The sequence below is a fragment of the Ceratotherium simum genome, chromosome 24 (assembly GCF_057802395.1).
Source record: "Ceratotherium simum simum isolate JZ-2026a chromosome 24, ASM5780239v1, whole genome shotgun sequence".
In the NCBI taxonomy this organism is placed as follows: Eukaryota; Metazoa; Chordata; class Mammalia; order Perissodactyla; family Rhinocerotidae; genus Ceratotherium; species Ceratotherium simum.
The window spans coordinates 2,878,759-2,894,004 of NC_141923.1; the positions used below are offsets into that span (position 1 = coordinate 2,878,759).

Genomic DNA, 15,246 nt, shown 5'->3' on the forward strand with positions numbered 1-15,246 from the left:
TATGTCCACGTAGAACCTTGTACACAAAAGTTCATAGCGGCATTATTCATAAAAGCCAAAAGGAGAGAACAACCTAAATCTCCATCAACAGACAAGTGGATAAACAAAATGCAGTATATCCATACAATAGCATATTATTCGGTCATAAAAAGGAATAAAGTACTGATATGTGCTACAACACAGATGAACCTTGAAAACGTACGGTAAGTGAAAGAAGTCAGTCACAAAAGACCCCACACTATGTGACTCCCTTCATATGAAAGTCAAGAATAGGAAAATCTATAGAGACAGAGAGTTGATCAGTGGTTGCTTAGGGCTGGGGGTGAGAGGAAGGATAAGGCGTGACAGCTAAAGGGTGCAAGGTTTCTTTTTTGTTGTTGTTAAGGAAGATTTGCCCTGAGCTAACATCTGTGCCAATCTTCCTCTATTTTTTATGTGGGACCCCACCACAGCATGGCTGATGAGTGGTGTAGGTCCGTGCCTGGGATCCAAACCTGGGAACCTAGGCGACCAAAGTGGAGTAAGCCGAACTTAACTACTAGGCCACAGGGCCAGCCCCTCAAGGTTTCTTTTTGAGGTAATGAAAATGTTCTAAAATTGGCTATGGTGATGGCTGTACATATAAACGAATATACCAAAAACTACTGAATTGCACATTTTAAAAGAGTATATTGGGGCTGGTCCAGTGGCTTAGCGGTTAAGTTCGTGCACTCTGCTTCAGTGGCCCGGGGCTCACTGGTTCGGATCCTGGGCGCGGACCTACGCACTGCTCATCAAGCCATGCTGGGGCAGCGTTCCACATAGAGCAACTAATAGGATGTACAACCGTGACATACAGCTATCTGCTGGGGATTTGGGGAGGAAAAAAAGGGAAGGGAGGAGGAAGATTGGCAACAGATGTTAGCTCAGGGCCAATCTTCCCCACAAAAAGGAAAAAAAAAAGGAGTGTATTGTAGGATGTGTGAATTATATCTCAGTAAAGCCATTTTAAAATGAGGGGAAAAAAAGCAGAATGGAGAGGACGTTGATAAGGGCAAGTGCAATAAGTTCCTTGTTAGCCACAAAGGTAACAGGTGGAACTGAGAGAATATTTTAAGGGAACAAATATCAGAAGCCTATATAATGGAAAAGAAGACCATGGGCCTTATATAAAAGTATTCAAGGTAACCACTGAAACAAAACTATAGGGGCCGGCCCCGTGGCTTAGCGGCTAAGGGCATGCGCTCCGCTGCTGGCGGCCCGGGTTCGGATCCCGGGCGCGCACCGATGCACCGCTACTCCGGCCATGCTGAGGCCGTGCCCCACATACAGCAACTAGAAGGATGTGCAGCTATGACACACAACTATCTACTGGGGCTTTGGGGAAAAAAAGGAGGAGGGTTGGCAATAGATGTTAGCTCAGAGCCGGTCTTCCTCAGTGAAAAGAGGAGGATTAGCATGGATGTTAGCTCAGGGCTGATCTTCCTCACAAAAAAAAAAAAAAAAAAAAACTATAAACCTTCCTGAATACCAAGAAAGAATTCAAAAAATAAAAAGAGAAGGAAAGATCACATAGCAACTATGACATATCTGAGACTAAATCCAGCAATCATATCAATAAACATGGACGGCTGAACTCAATGAGCAAAAGAAAAAGACTTCTGAATGGCTTGCACAGCAAAATCAACTCTATGCAAAAGACACACTTAACCCAGCAACTCAGAACAGAGTGAAAACAAAGGGGTGGCAAAGGGTTTATAGGCAAAGACAAATAGAAAGTAGGGGCTGCAATCTTGACATGTAACAAAGCAAAATTCAGACCCCACAGCATTAGGCAAGACAAAGAAGGGCACAGGATAATGCTACAGGCCGTGGTTCACAGCGACACCCTGATAGAAACATCTGTAAACACCAGAAAAATGGAGCAGCCCTCTTCACAAAGCAGAAACCACCTATGATGGAAGGAGAAACAGAAATATGTTAATAATAAGAGATCTTAACATATCATTCTCATTCCAAGACCAATCAAATGGTCAAAAAATAAATTAGGGGCCAGCCCAGTGGCACAGTGGTTAAGTGCGCACGCTCCGCTGCAGCGGCCCAGGGTTCGCAGGTGTGCACCGAAATACCACTTGCCTAGCCATGCTGTGGCAGCGTCCCATATAGAGTAGAGGAGGATGGGCACAGATGTTAGCCCAGGGCCAGTATTCCTCAAGAAAAAAGGGGAGGATTGGCATCGGATGTTAGCTCAGGGCTAGTCCACCTCACAAGAAAAAAATTAAATTAAATAAATAAATAAATTAGAAGAACTAAACAACAATAATAGGGTGCATCTTATGGCCGTACACCAAACTTTTCAATCTGATAATAGAAAACAGTCATTTCAAGTGTACACAGAATATTCATAACAACTGACCATATGTTAGATTACAAAAAACACTTAAGTTCCACGAAAGCAGAAATAATACAAACAATATTTTATGATCACAACTCCATCAAACTTGACATTATTAATAAAAAATGTTTAAAGGCCCTTTTATGAGAAAATTTAAATTTCTCTACTAAAAACTCTAGGGGCCGGCCCACGGGTATTGTGGTTAAGTTCGCACACTCTGCTTCAGTGGCCTAGGGTCTGCTGGTTTGGATCCTGGGCACAGACCTAGACACTGCTCATCAAGCCATGCTGTAGCAGCATCCGATACACAAAATAGAGGCAGAGTAGCACAAATGTTAGCTCAGGGACAATCTTCCTCAAGCAAAAAGAGGAGGATTGGGGCTGGCCCGGTGGCGCCAACGGTTAAGTGCGTGCGCTCCGCTGCGGCAGCCCAGGGTTCGCCGGTTCGGATCCCGGGCATGCACCGACGCACCACTTGTCAACCCATGCTGTGGCGGCATCCCATGTAGAGTGGAGGAAGATGGGCACGGATGTTAGCTCAGGGCCAATCTTCCTCAGCAAAAAGAGGAGAAGTGGCAGATCATCCTCACAAAAAAAAAAAAAAAAAGAGGAGGATTGGCAACAGACGTTAGCTCAGGGCCAATCTTCCTCACCAAAAAAAACCTCTTGGGTCAAAAGAGAAATATAAGCCAAAATTTAGGTTGTCTCAAAAATAATAAAAACACACTATACATCAGAATATATGGGATACAATCAGAGAAGTGACCAGACAAAAAAATCATGGATTAAAGATGTATATCAATAAAACGAAAGGATGAAAATAAAATAATTAACTATTCAATTTAAAAAATTAGAAAACAATAACAAAGTAAACCAAAAAAGCAGAAGAAAGGAAATTATGGTAAAAGTAAATAATGACTTAGCTAAGAGAAAGAGAATAACAAACTAAAATCAGGTTCATTACAATGTTTTAAGTAGGCACCTAATAAACAAATGAATCTGGCTGTAAAATAAAGTGATTACCAAGCAGAGAGAATGATTATTTCAAGTAACATTTGGAAAGAGATCTCTCTGACTGTATATCAAGCAGAATTACATTCCAAAAATAAAAGGAACATCAAAGAAGTTTTATACTTCACTCAGTAGGGTTTAGTTTTAGAAGGAATATCACTATTACACTTTTGAAACTATTTTATTATTACATTATGGGGAAAACAAATAAGTAAATAATGTTCTTAACAACCAAGAGATTCTGTGTTTAAGAAAAAGCACTGGGTCAGCGCCATGACTTAGTGGTTAAGTGCGCACGCTCCACTGCTTGCGGCCCAGGTTCGGATCCCGGGCGCGCACCGACACACCGCTTCTCCGGCCACGCTGAGGCCGCGTCCCACATGCAGCAACTAGAAGGATGTGCAGCTATGACATACAACTATCTACTGGGGCTTTGGGGGAAAAAATAAATAAATAAAAATTTAGAAAAAGCACTAAAAATATGAAAGTTAAAGTAAAAACAATGTTAAATTTGAACTGAAATTCAATATGAATTCATAGTATTTTAAAAATACATTTCCAGCTATATCCACTGAAAAGGCTTAGAAGCAATGACACCCCAGTAACGATGAGCCCACCTAGAGTCAAGATCTTGATTTCTAAAAACATTCTTCACTGCAAGAATCTGGTTCCTTGGAGAAATGGATGGTTCCTGATCTAGTGCAGAGAAAGAATAAGGTGAATAGCTTGGAACATCTTGAGCAGAAAGCAAGTAAATGCACTATGAGTGAGGGGGTCATGTCAAAAGATACAAAAGACCGCTCAAAAAGGTTCCCACTGGCCAAGTTTTGGACAGCTGATCATGAAAAAAGAAAACTGTAACTAACTTTGACTGAGAGAAAACATTTGAAAAGACATATATGATATAAAGGAATGTTATCCAAAATATATATAGAACTCTTAAAACTCAACAAAAAGAAAACAAACAACCCAAATAAAAAATGGGTAGGGGCCGGCCCGGTGGCCCAAGCGGTTAAGTGCACGCACTCCGCTGCAGTGGCCCAGGGTTTGCCGGTTCGGATCCCGGGCGTGCACCAACGCACCACTTGTCAAGCCATGCTGTGGCAGCGTCCCATATAAAGTAGAGGAAGATGGGCATGGATGTTAGCCCAGGGCCAGCCTTCCTCAGCAAAAAGAGGAGGATTGGCAGATGTTAGTTGAGGGCCGATCTTCCTCACAAAAAAAAAAAAATGGGCAAAAGATCTGAACAGAGACCTCATCAAACAAGACATACAGAAATCAAACAAACATATGAAAAGATGCTCCATTTCATATGTCATTAGGTAAATGCAAATTAAAACAATGAGATACCACTACAGAGCTATTAGAATGGCTGAAATCCAGAACCCTGACAACACCAAAAGCTGTCAAGGATGTGAAGCAATAGGAACTCTCCTTCATTGCTGGTGGAATGCAAAATGGTACAACCACTTTGGAAGACAGTCTGGCAGTTTCTTACAAAACTAAACATACTCTTACCATATGATCCAGCAATCGTGTTCCTTGGTATTTACACAAAGAAGTTGAAAATTTATGTCCACACAAAAACCTAAACATGGATATTTATAGCGGCTTTATTCATAATTGCCAAAACATGGAAGCAACCAATATGTCCTTCAGTAGGCGAATGGATAAATAAACTATAGTACATCCAGACAATGGAATAGTATTCAGCACTAAAAAGAAATGAGCTGTCATGCCCTGAAAAGACATGGAGAAACCTTAAACGCATATTACTAAGTGAAAGAAGTCACTCTGAAAAGGCGGCCTATATATGATTCCAACTATAGCACATTCTGGAAAAGGCAAAACTATGGAAACAATAAAAAGATCAGTGATTGCCAGGGGTTACGGGGGAGGAAGGGATGAACAGGTGCCGCACAGAGGATTTTTAGGGCAATGAAAACACTCTGTACAATACTACAATGGTGAATACATGTCATTACGTATTCGTCAAAACACACAGAATGTAAAACACAAGAGTGAGCCCTGATGTAAACTATGGACGCTGGGTGATCATGATGTGTCAATGTAGGTTCATCACTTGTAACAAATGTCCCACTCTGGTGCAAAATATTGATAGTGGGGGAGGTTATGTATATGGAGGAGAGGGGGTATATGAGAACTCTGTACTTGCTGCTTGATTTTGCTGTGAATCTAAAACTGCTCTAAAAAATAAAATCTATTTAAAAGGAAAAAAATCCCATGAGTCCATTGTGACCTTAAAAGAAAGAGAGAGAGGGGCTGGCCTCGTGGCCAAGTTAAGTTCGGCATGCATCACTTCGGTGGCACAGGTTCAGTTCCCAGACGTGGACCTACATCACTCGTCAGCGGCCACGCTGTGGTGGTGACCCACATACAAAATAGAGCAAGACTGGCACAGATGTTAGCCCAGGGTGAATCTTCCTCAGTAAAAAAAAAAAAAAAAGAGAGAGAGAGAGATGGGGAGAAAAGAGGCAGGGTAACAGAAGGAAAATTTCTCTTTACAGACTAATCTCAGGATGTCAGGGAATAAATAAGAACAAATAATAAAATTAGAACATCACTAACATAATAATTGATTCAGACAAGACCGTGAGTGGATGCTAAAGCTATTAGATGTGAGGTTGTTGGGCAGCCACAAGGACACCAACGTGCAGAATCTGTAAGTCCGATGAACCTCCACCAAGATCAAGGAAAAGAAATCCATACCTACTCACAGCAGTCCAACCACAGAACATCAAACACAAAGAACGCAGCTGAAAGTCAGCCAGAGCAAAAAGGCTGATTTACCTACAAGGAACCATTAGACCAAAAGCTGATTTCTCACCATAGTAAGAGAAGCCACAAGATTATGGGAAAATATCATCTAAACATAGAAAGAGTAATAAATATGCATGCATCTAATATATGTAAATTATATCTCACTAAAGTAATTTAAATAAAAACATCAGAAAAAGTGGAAGTATGGAGAGAATTAAACTGCAACCTAAATTTCATACCTAACAAAACTGTATTTCAAGAATGAGAGTGAGGGGCCGGCCCTGTGGCTTGGTGGTTAAGTGCGCGCGCTGCGATGCTGGTGGCCCGGGTTCGGATCCCGGGTGCGCATCGAGGCACCACTTCTCCGTTCATCCTGAGGCCGAGTCCCACATACAACAACTGAAGGATGTGCAGCTACGACACACAACTATCCACTGGGGCTTTGGGAAAAATAAAATAAATAAAATCTTTAAAAAAAAAAAAAAAAAAAGAATGAGAGTGAGAGGCCAGCCTGGCGGCGTAGCGGTTAAGTTTGCGCACTCCACTTCAGTGGCCCGGGGTTTGCAGGTTTGGACCCCAGGTGTGGACCTACACACTGTTCATCAAGCCATGCTGTGGCAGCATCCCACATACAAAAAAGAGGTAGACTGGCACAGACGTTAGCTCAGGGCCAATCTTCCTACCCCCAAAAAAAATCAAATTAAAAAAAAAGAATGAGAGTGAAATAAAGACATTTTTAGCTAAATAAAAACTGAGAACATTTACCAGGAGACTCTAAAAGAAACTTTTGAAGGGTATACTTTAGGAAGAATAAAAATGATCTAAGAAGGAAAGTCTAAGACATAAGATAGAATGATGAATAATGACATATAACCAATATGACAATAATAACCCAAATGACATATATTTGGGTAAATCTAAGCACATTGATGATATAAAAACTTTGTGGGAGCTTAAAAACAGAGCGAAGATAGCACACAATGGCATGTAAGCTGGAAGGGGCATAGGACTGGAATGCAGCCACCTCGTTTCAAGGTATTTCCCAGGAGGAACTAAGACAACGAGTAACTTTACACTTCAGCTATGTTTCCATTTCACAACCAATGACTAAAAGAAGAGAAATCACAGACGTGTGTGTGTGTGTCTCAGGCCTGTAAGAGAACGGCTGTCCCAGCAATCAAGTTCTGGTTGCTGTGAGGAGGTGGACTCCACATCCTCATCGTTTGTTCTTCCAACATGTACATTGTGTTCGTGAGCTGCAGTAAAATAAGCGCAGGAAAGGTTCATAATACAGCATAGTGTTTTTAAAATACAGACCCTACCCATCACTTATGACCTAAAACTGTTCCTAAGAGAAAATATGTTCCAGGTTTCAAAAAGCCAGCTAAACAAATGAACGTCTGGAAGACAACAGGAGACTGCTGAGTCAGGAATGTATCTTTCTAATAAATGCAAACAAAGACAAAGCAAGGCTTTCCACAGTTTCTCCTAATGTAGCCCCTTAAGTTTTATCTCAGGACTACGAGTGACATGACTTCTGCATGTCTGGAAAAACTATTCCATCTTCAAGCTGTGGTTTCTAGCTTTTAAAACTGTCAGTCCTAAAACTATACTTGGTATGGTTTTAACTACTTTAAAGTGGAAATTTCCAGTAAAAAACTTACAAGATATTAACTTTACTTTAAAATACATACAGTGACTACTGAAAAAAGTATCTACAGTTATAGCTTAATATTATAAAAACACTCAATAGTTTCAAAGTGAATAACAGATTTTTTTAAATCATATATATGCTAAAGTACATTGCCAACTGGAATGTTTCTTACCCACTTTCTTTCATATCCAAGTCATCAAACATCTGAATTAGGGAGACAGCAACTTCATATATATCCTTAGTTATCACCGGCTCCTCCAGGAGATGAGGAGAGAGCTAAAAATAGGAAAAGAAAAAGCTGGAATATCAAAATAGAATTACAAAGGGAATTCTCGGGTTGGATGGGTGACTCTCTCCTTTAGTACATTACTGTAATACTCCAAATAAAAACAGTATCATTTGCAGCCACTATGTAAGCATCTGCCAAGCATCAAACACTATTCAAGGCACCTGACATATACAGCACATTCTAGTACATCCCCTGACACCGTCACTGCAGCAAGGATGGAGTCAGAGTACAAACATACAGAGGTGAAATGTCTGGCAGGAAATCACAGAATGAGTTGCTCCCAATGTCTCTGGAACCAGGAGGAGTTTCTGATCCCAGAGCCAGCGCTCTTCCTCTCTGTCAAATCCCCACCTCAAAGAGCCCTCAGACTGCAACATTGTCCTGTGAGGGAAGTAGCTTTGAAAACCACAAGTACCAGGAAAATCTACTATCCCACCTGCATCTGCCAGTTTATAGTAATACTATAACCACATAGTGTTGTATCTACCAAGGTTTAGAGGGTCATTAGACTACTTTTAATTGTGTATTAAAGCAAAGCCAAACTGAGCCCAGCTCACTTTAAACTGCCTTCAAGCACCTCTGCAGAACACTGGGGCTCAACCACAAATGGCAAACTCCCCACTGAGGTTAGAATTACTGGTCTGAGCTGATGGCTTTCATGGGACTGAGGCTACCGCCATGCAAGTATCTCTCTATGATATCCAGCATGACAATTATGCCATAATTTCCATAAAACCTATTTTATAGCCATTCTGGGGTTTTCTCACCAAGTATAAGAAGGCTTTTTTCTTTAATGATTTTACTTACCAAGTACTATATGCAAGATATAGCATTTGATTTTGTGAAGGACACATCAAAAGAAGGCTTCAGGTGATGAGAAGTTAGCCATAAATGCAAACTTATTTCCAATTTTTACTTACAGTAAATTAAGTTAGCTAGTATTTAAATAATTCAATTTTTATTATTATTACAATTCTACAAATATAAATATGACAAATTGACCTTTATTTAACCAATAATCGTGAAAAAGTGTGCCTAATAAATCCTTTTTTGATGTTCAACCTTTACCTTACATAATTTTCTTTATCCAAACAATAACCAATATTTACCATAACAAAACTGTACAAAAAGAAACAGAAAAAAAGGTATACTTTTCACGAACTCCAATAGTGGCATCCAAACCCACCTAGAATTGTTTTTCCACAAACAAAGAAGCCATGGAAAAGCCATGTCATCGATTCACACGTAATTTCACTGAGTTCTAGAATCCAAGCCCAGAGACTGTTTTTTAGACACACAGCTAAGATACCAAATATAGCCATGCTTTCTCTAGGCCAGTCTTGACACAGGTGACAAAGGAAATACATCAGTCATGGCCCACTGATCCTCCTGTTGAACTTGTCCCCTCCGTGTGCGGGCATCGGAAAGAAACACAACAGACAAGGCATCCGCTCTCCTGGACAGCACAGTGTGGTCCGAGAAAACAGACAGGCAGACAAGTCAAAGTGCACCACGTCACACAGAATGCTCTGACAAAAAAAAAAATTAGGGGGCAGGGACAGGAATGTGGAGGGAAGCACTGTTATTCACGCAGGTGGAGTTGGGGTGACTCTGTCATTCCTCCCACTATAGTGTTCAGTGACCATGACTTTGTCAACAGAATGAAGGCAAAAGCGCCAGTGTTTCTGTTCCAAGCTGAGATCTTGGAGCCCTGCATATCTGCCCTCACCATTGGACAGTCATGCCCAGGCTAGCCAGCCCATCCCAAGAAGAGAGTGAGAGATACATGCAGCAAGGGAGAGAATAGCATTATGGATGGTAGGGAAAAAGAATGGTGCCTCCATACGCAGGAAAAACGGAATTTCAACCCATCTCACATCATCCTCCAAAATCCCCTTTAAATGGATTACGGCAAAACTATGAACAGGATTACATGAAAGCCACGCTCTACAGAGGAGGGGCATGATCCTAAATAACACATGGGGAGTCCTAAGTGGTGGGCCATGCTCTACTTCTGGACTTAGGTCGTAGATCACAGATGTTCACTATTTCACTATAGCGCACATTTCCATTTTAGGTACTTTTCTAAGGATTAAAAAAGTTGAAAATAAAGGATGAAAAGAACTCTTCAAAGGACACTGAAAGGAACAGCCAGAGTTGGTGACAGAAAGACCAGGAGGGCACCATGGGCCCCAAGGCAAAGTGAGTTTCACGAAAATCAAAGTGCTCAACAGCGTCAAATATTCCCGAGAGGTGAGGTCAGTTAGGGCTGAGCACTCTTCATGTAACCAGGAGTGACACTGGCAATGTCGTCTCAGCCGAGTGGGCACAGCAGAAGCCAGACTGCAACGAATCAAGAGTGTATGGGAGGTAGAAAAGACGACACTGGTGTTCAGACAGAGTTTGGCAAAAGCTACAGAGAAACATGGGACGTAAGGAGGGTGCTTTTTAAGACAAAAAGAGACTCAGTTCTGCTTAAATGTGAACAAAGTGGGAGGGTGGCGAAGGAGCTACTGAAGGTAAGGGGAGGGGGAGCAGCGACGTACCCCTAAGAAGGTGGGAGGGGGTGTAAAACACAGGTAGGAAGGCTGATGCTCCACAGAAGGAAGGATGTTTCTCCCTTGTAACACCACATAGTGTGCTTAGGTCACATGACAGCCGTAGTAATAATAACAATAAAATTGGAATTTTAACAAAGGTCCTCTTGACACCAAACACCATATAGCAGGATCTATACAAGACACTATTGTTGTTAAGTCTTAATCTATAGTTAAGCCTTGAGTATTCATTCATTGAAATATTTACTGAGCACCTATAAGGTACTAAAGACAGGATACTTGGTAAATAATGGTAACGCCAGGTATTCTCTAGCCTGCTGAACATAACCCACCCATGGAGAGGGGCCGTGGCTGCCCGGAAGCTGGGGTGCCTTGACCACACAGGCTCAGGGGGCAAACGCCCAAGCCTGACTCCACCCCTCAGCACGTCCACAAGGAATCACCTAATGTGACAAACAGGTGAGCTCTGACACATAACACAACACAAACATCACCAGGAATTAATCGAATTTTGGCCAGTTGTAGAGAAGTCTAGTAAACCATCATTACTCTCACATTCCAAAATGGGTCACAAAATGCAAAATTTTTAAATGTTATATAAGCACCCTCTCCCCTCCACCTTGAATATGGGCTGCACTTAGTGACTCATTTCCAAAAAGGACAGTAAGAAAAGGAGAGACATGTCCCTCCTTACCCTAGTTACATCTTAGGAGGGGTGACAGACAATAAGCAAACCAAAAGAAAAGGAGAGGATAATAACATCACACGACAAACGGCACCTCGGCCAGGAGATCAAGGCCAACATCACCAGTGAAGAGAAGCTCTTCACCCCTGTGGCCTTCTTCCCCAAAACTCATAATCCCCAAACCCATAATCTAACCACAAGAAAAATTCCAATAACAGGGCATCCTACAAAATACCTGACCAGTACTCCTACAGTCCAGGTCATCAAGAATAGGAGAAGTCTGAAAAACTGTCACAGTCCAGAGGAGCCTAAGAAGACATGACGACTAAAAGCAACGTGGGGGCCAGCCCCATGGCTTAGCGGTTAAGTGCGCGTGCTCCGCTGCTGGCGGCCCGGGTTCGGATCCCGGGCGCGCATTGACGCGCCGCTTCTCCAGCCATGCTGAGGCCGCGTCCCACATACAGCAACTAGAGGGATGTGCAGCTATGACATACAACTATCTACTGGGGCTTTGAGGGGATAAATAAATAAATAAATAAATAAATAAATAAAATCTTTTAAAAAAATAAAAAATTTAAAAAATAAATAAATAAAAGCAACGTGGGATCCTGGGACAGAAGAAAGACATCAGGGAAAAACCAGTGAGATCCAAATAAACTGAGGTTTAGTTAATAGCAATATACCAATGTTCGTTTCTTAGTTCTGACAGTTTTTTTAAGTGCTACAGAGTAAGTGTTAACTGTAGAATCTAGGTGATGGATATATGGGTATTCCACAAAATGCTTTCAACTGTTATGTTCTTTTGAAATACTATCATTTAAAAAGTTGGAAAAAAAGAAGTGCTCCATTTTCATGGCCATCAGTGGCCCCCCTCTGACATAATTAGATTTGACAAAGTATGTCTTCTTAGGTTAGGTGAAACCTAGTCAGCCAGCTCATTTTAGAGACCACTGTTTACTTTAACATTACAAATGTTTTTAATAAACGTCAAACTCCTACACAGAGCAATATGGCAGTGTCCATCAAAATGACAAATGCATATATCCTCTGACCCAGCCATTCCACCACCAGGAACTTATATTTAGGAAGGCACACACAGGAGTCCTCAACAGGGGCGTTTTACTTCCCAGGGATGTCTAAAAGCATTTTTGGTTGTCACAAGAGGGGAGGGGGAGCCCTACCTGCATCTAGTGGGTCAAGGCCAGGATGCTGCTAAATACCCTACAGCGCACAGGATGGCCCCCAGCACACAGAACTATCTGCCCCAAATGTCAACAGTGCTGAGGCTGAGAAACCCTGGCCTACAGGACACACTTGACATGTGTGCAAAGTTGTTCTCTGTAGCATAATTTTTCATAAAAAAAGCCCAGAAACTTGGAGATGAGTTCAAATAAAAAATGGTATATTCACATGAAGGAATGTTATGAGCTCTAGACAGAGAATGAAGAAACTACATACTGATATGCAAAGAAGTGACTAGGGAAGTGAAAAGAGCAAGGGCACGTAGAACAATGCCACGTCTGTGAAGGAGACACAGCACATCCCTACTTGCTTGCAGAGCCGTAGAAGGACATAACAACAATGGCTGCCTCTCGTTAGGAGAGGAGCTGGGCAGAGACAGGACAGGAGTAGGAAGAAGATCTTTTATAGCTGCTTATACTTTTCATTTTCAAATCCCGTAAATGTATTACCCATATTAAATTAACTGTGACTTTTCATAAGAATATATTATCACAGTTCCTCACTGTTACCACAATACAATCCTCCTTCAGTTTAGATCAACACAACTTACACTAGAAAATTTGTTTAATCAAAATAAAATTTGAAATAAAATTACCTCCCCCACCCACGTGAATCTACAATTTTGTAGCTGACTAAAATCTCACATTTTATTTTTCATCATCAACAAAGTATGCAACCAGCCCCAATCATTTTCACAGGGATATACAATGTGAGCGTTTACTATGTTCACAGATCAGAACTATAAACCCAGGAGTTTCCTGCCTCTTATTCTTCTCTAGTCCTGATCCACACCACCTCTCTTCTCTGATTTCAAGCTCCAGTAGAGCCTTGCAATCGTAGCTAACGAATGCCGGTTTCATCCAACATAAAAGTTGAGTCACTATAAAAGAAACAATGGGGGCCAGCCTGGTGGCGCAAGCAGTTAAGTGCGCGCGCTCTGCTGCAGCCCAGGGTTCACTGGTTCGGATCCTGGGCGCGCACCAACGCACTGCTTGGCAAGCCATGCTGTGGTGGTATCCCATATAAAGTGGAAGAAGATGGGCACGGATGTCAGCCCAGGGCCAGTCTTCCTCAGCAAAAAAAGAGGAGGATTGGCAGATGTTAGCACAGGGCTGATCTCCTCACAAAAGAAAAAAAAAAAAGAAACAATGCATTCCAACAAACCCTACTGTGATGAACATGCTCCAAATCATTAAGATAATACTCTTCAATTGCATAGGGCTTTCCTTCCACTTCAAAAATATATGCAGGGTTCATCTTGTTCTGAACAGGAACAGCAAAGTAATCCGCAAAATCTTTACAGTTGATGGTGGCTGACATCAGGACTACCTATAGAGTAAGAGAAACCATTAAAATAAACAAAATAATGATAATAATAATAACTGATTTAATAACTTCTGAAACTTCAATAGAATATGCTGATTTAATCTCTAGTGTAATACAAATTATTGCAGTTTTAAGAATACTCAGAAATAACAACTTTTACTATTTCTCTTCAATTATTTTATCAAGTGAGAAACTACCTATCTCCAATACAGCTAAGTCATAACCATTTATCTAAAAACAAACTTTGTATCATAAAACTAATTTAAAACAGAATAAGTTACTAGATATTGTGTTCCAGAAAAATGAGGCAGTGAAGCAGCAAAGATGAAGACAAGAGAGCCAGAAAACCTTGGCGCTAGGCCAAGAATCTGGAGCAGTCTTAGGACAACAGCTGTGCAGCAGCAGGGAGGAACCAGTCCAGACCAGAGCAGAACAGAGAAGGCTCAGGGACTGACTGCAGGCTTCAGCTTTGCCAAAAAGCAAATATGGGATGATATCCTTAAGAAACTCAGCCACGAATGCCAGGAGCAGCATCCATAGCACAGCAGATGTGCCCTGGAGGAGGCGGCAGCATTACGAAGGATCTGCACCATTCACCAGTCTCCGAAATGCTAAGCAGTGGGTAAACACAGCTATCTGCAGCCTGCTGACCACTCACTGCATCCGGCAATTTTAGGATTTCTGTAGTGTAAATCTTACCAGAAAAGCAAACTATAGGCATTATCAGTACAGTTACTGAATAAACAAAATATCTGTATTTTCTCCTTTGATGTTAGATACAAATGGTAAAAACCATATTGACCAGAACTCACTTTGAATGAGACGCCTGAAGGAAGGCTCTGAGAAGCCACTTGGCGAGTAAGAGTGGCCCCCCCGGGGCACACCCAGTCACAGGAAGTGATCCTCAACTATCTTCTAAGGACCAGTGAGGTTAGCCAACTGCAGGGCTTTTGTTCTGTTGAGGCAGCATGCAGACATAAGGCCAAATCTAGACTGCTCAAGGCAGCAAAGATTTAGCTTCGCCACCAGCCTCGTCATCCTGCGCCCTCCCCCAGGCAGATCAGCCTCTCCTCCAAACCGACATCTCGGCAGCCTGCCCAAGACGCTTGTCCAGGGTGGGCCTGGGCTGAGTCTGGTCAGCCAGCAGTGACAGCAGGGTCACTGGGCTGGGGGACGGCACAGATCCAGGGACCTGTAAAGGTTTAGGTGGGGAGAGGAAGGGGAGACTTTAAGGCCCATCTGCCTATGCTCCTGCATCTAAGTCTCTGACAGCAGCTCTCTTTTTAAAAAAGAGATAATAATTAAAAAAAATTTTTTGAAAGTTTC

At 41.8% G+C, this 15,246-nt stretch overlaps 1 protein-coding gene across 7 annotated transcripts in view; it reads right to left on the bottom strand.

Moving 5' to 3' along the window:
• Positions 1 to 15,246, bottom strand: part of TDRD9 (tudor domain containing 9) — a 122,768-nt gene that overhangs the window by 75,161 nt on the left and 32,361 nt on the right. For 6 of the 7 annotated variants that reach the window (XM_087447847.1, XM_087447845.1, XM_087447850.1 and 3 more), the window contains 2 exons: positions 13,759 to 13,923; positions 7,993 to 8,096 (listed from right to left, as the gene is read on the bottom strand). In XM_087447847.1, coding sequence (XP_087303973.1) covers positions 7,993 to 8,096; positions 13,759 to 13,923 — 269 coding nt within the window. The remainder of the gene's footprint in view (positions 1 to 7,992; positions 8,097 to 13,758; positions 13,924 to 15,246) is intronic. The other variant, XM_087447848.1, reaches the window with a different exon arrangement.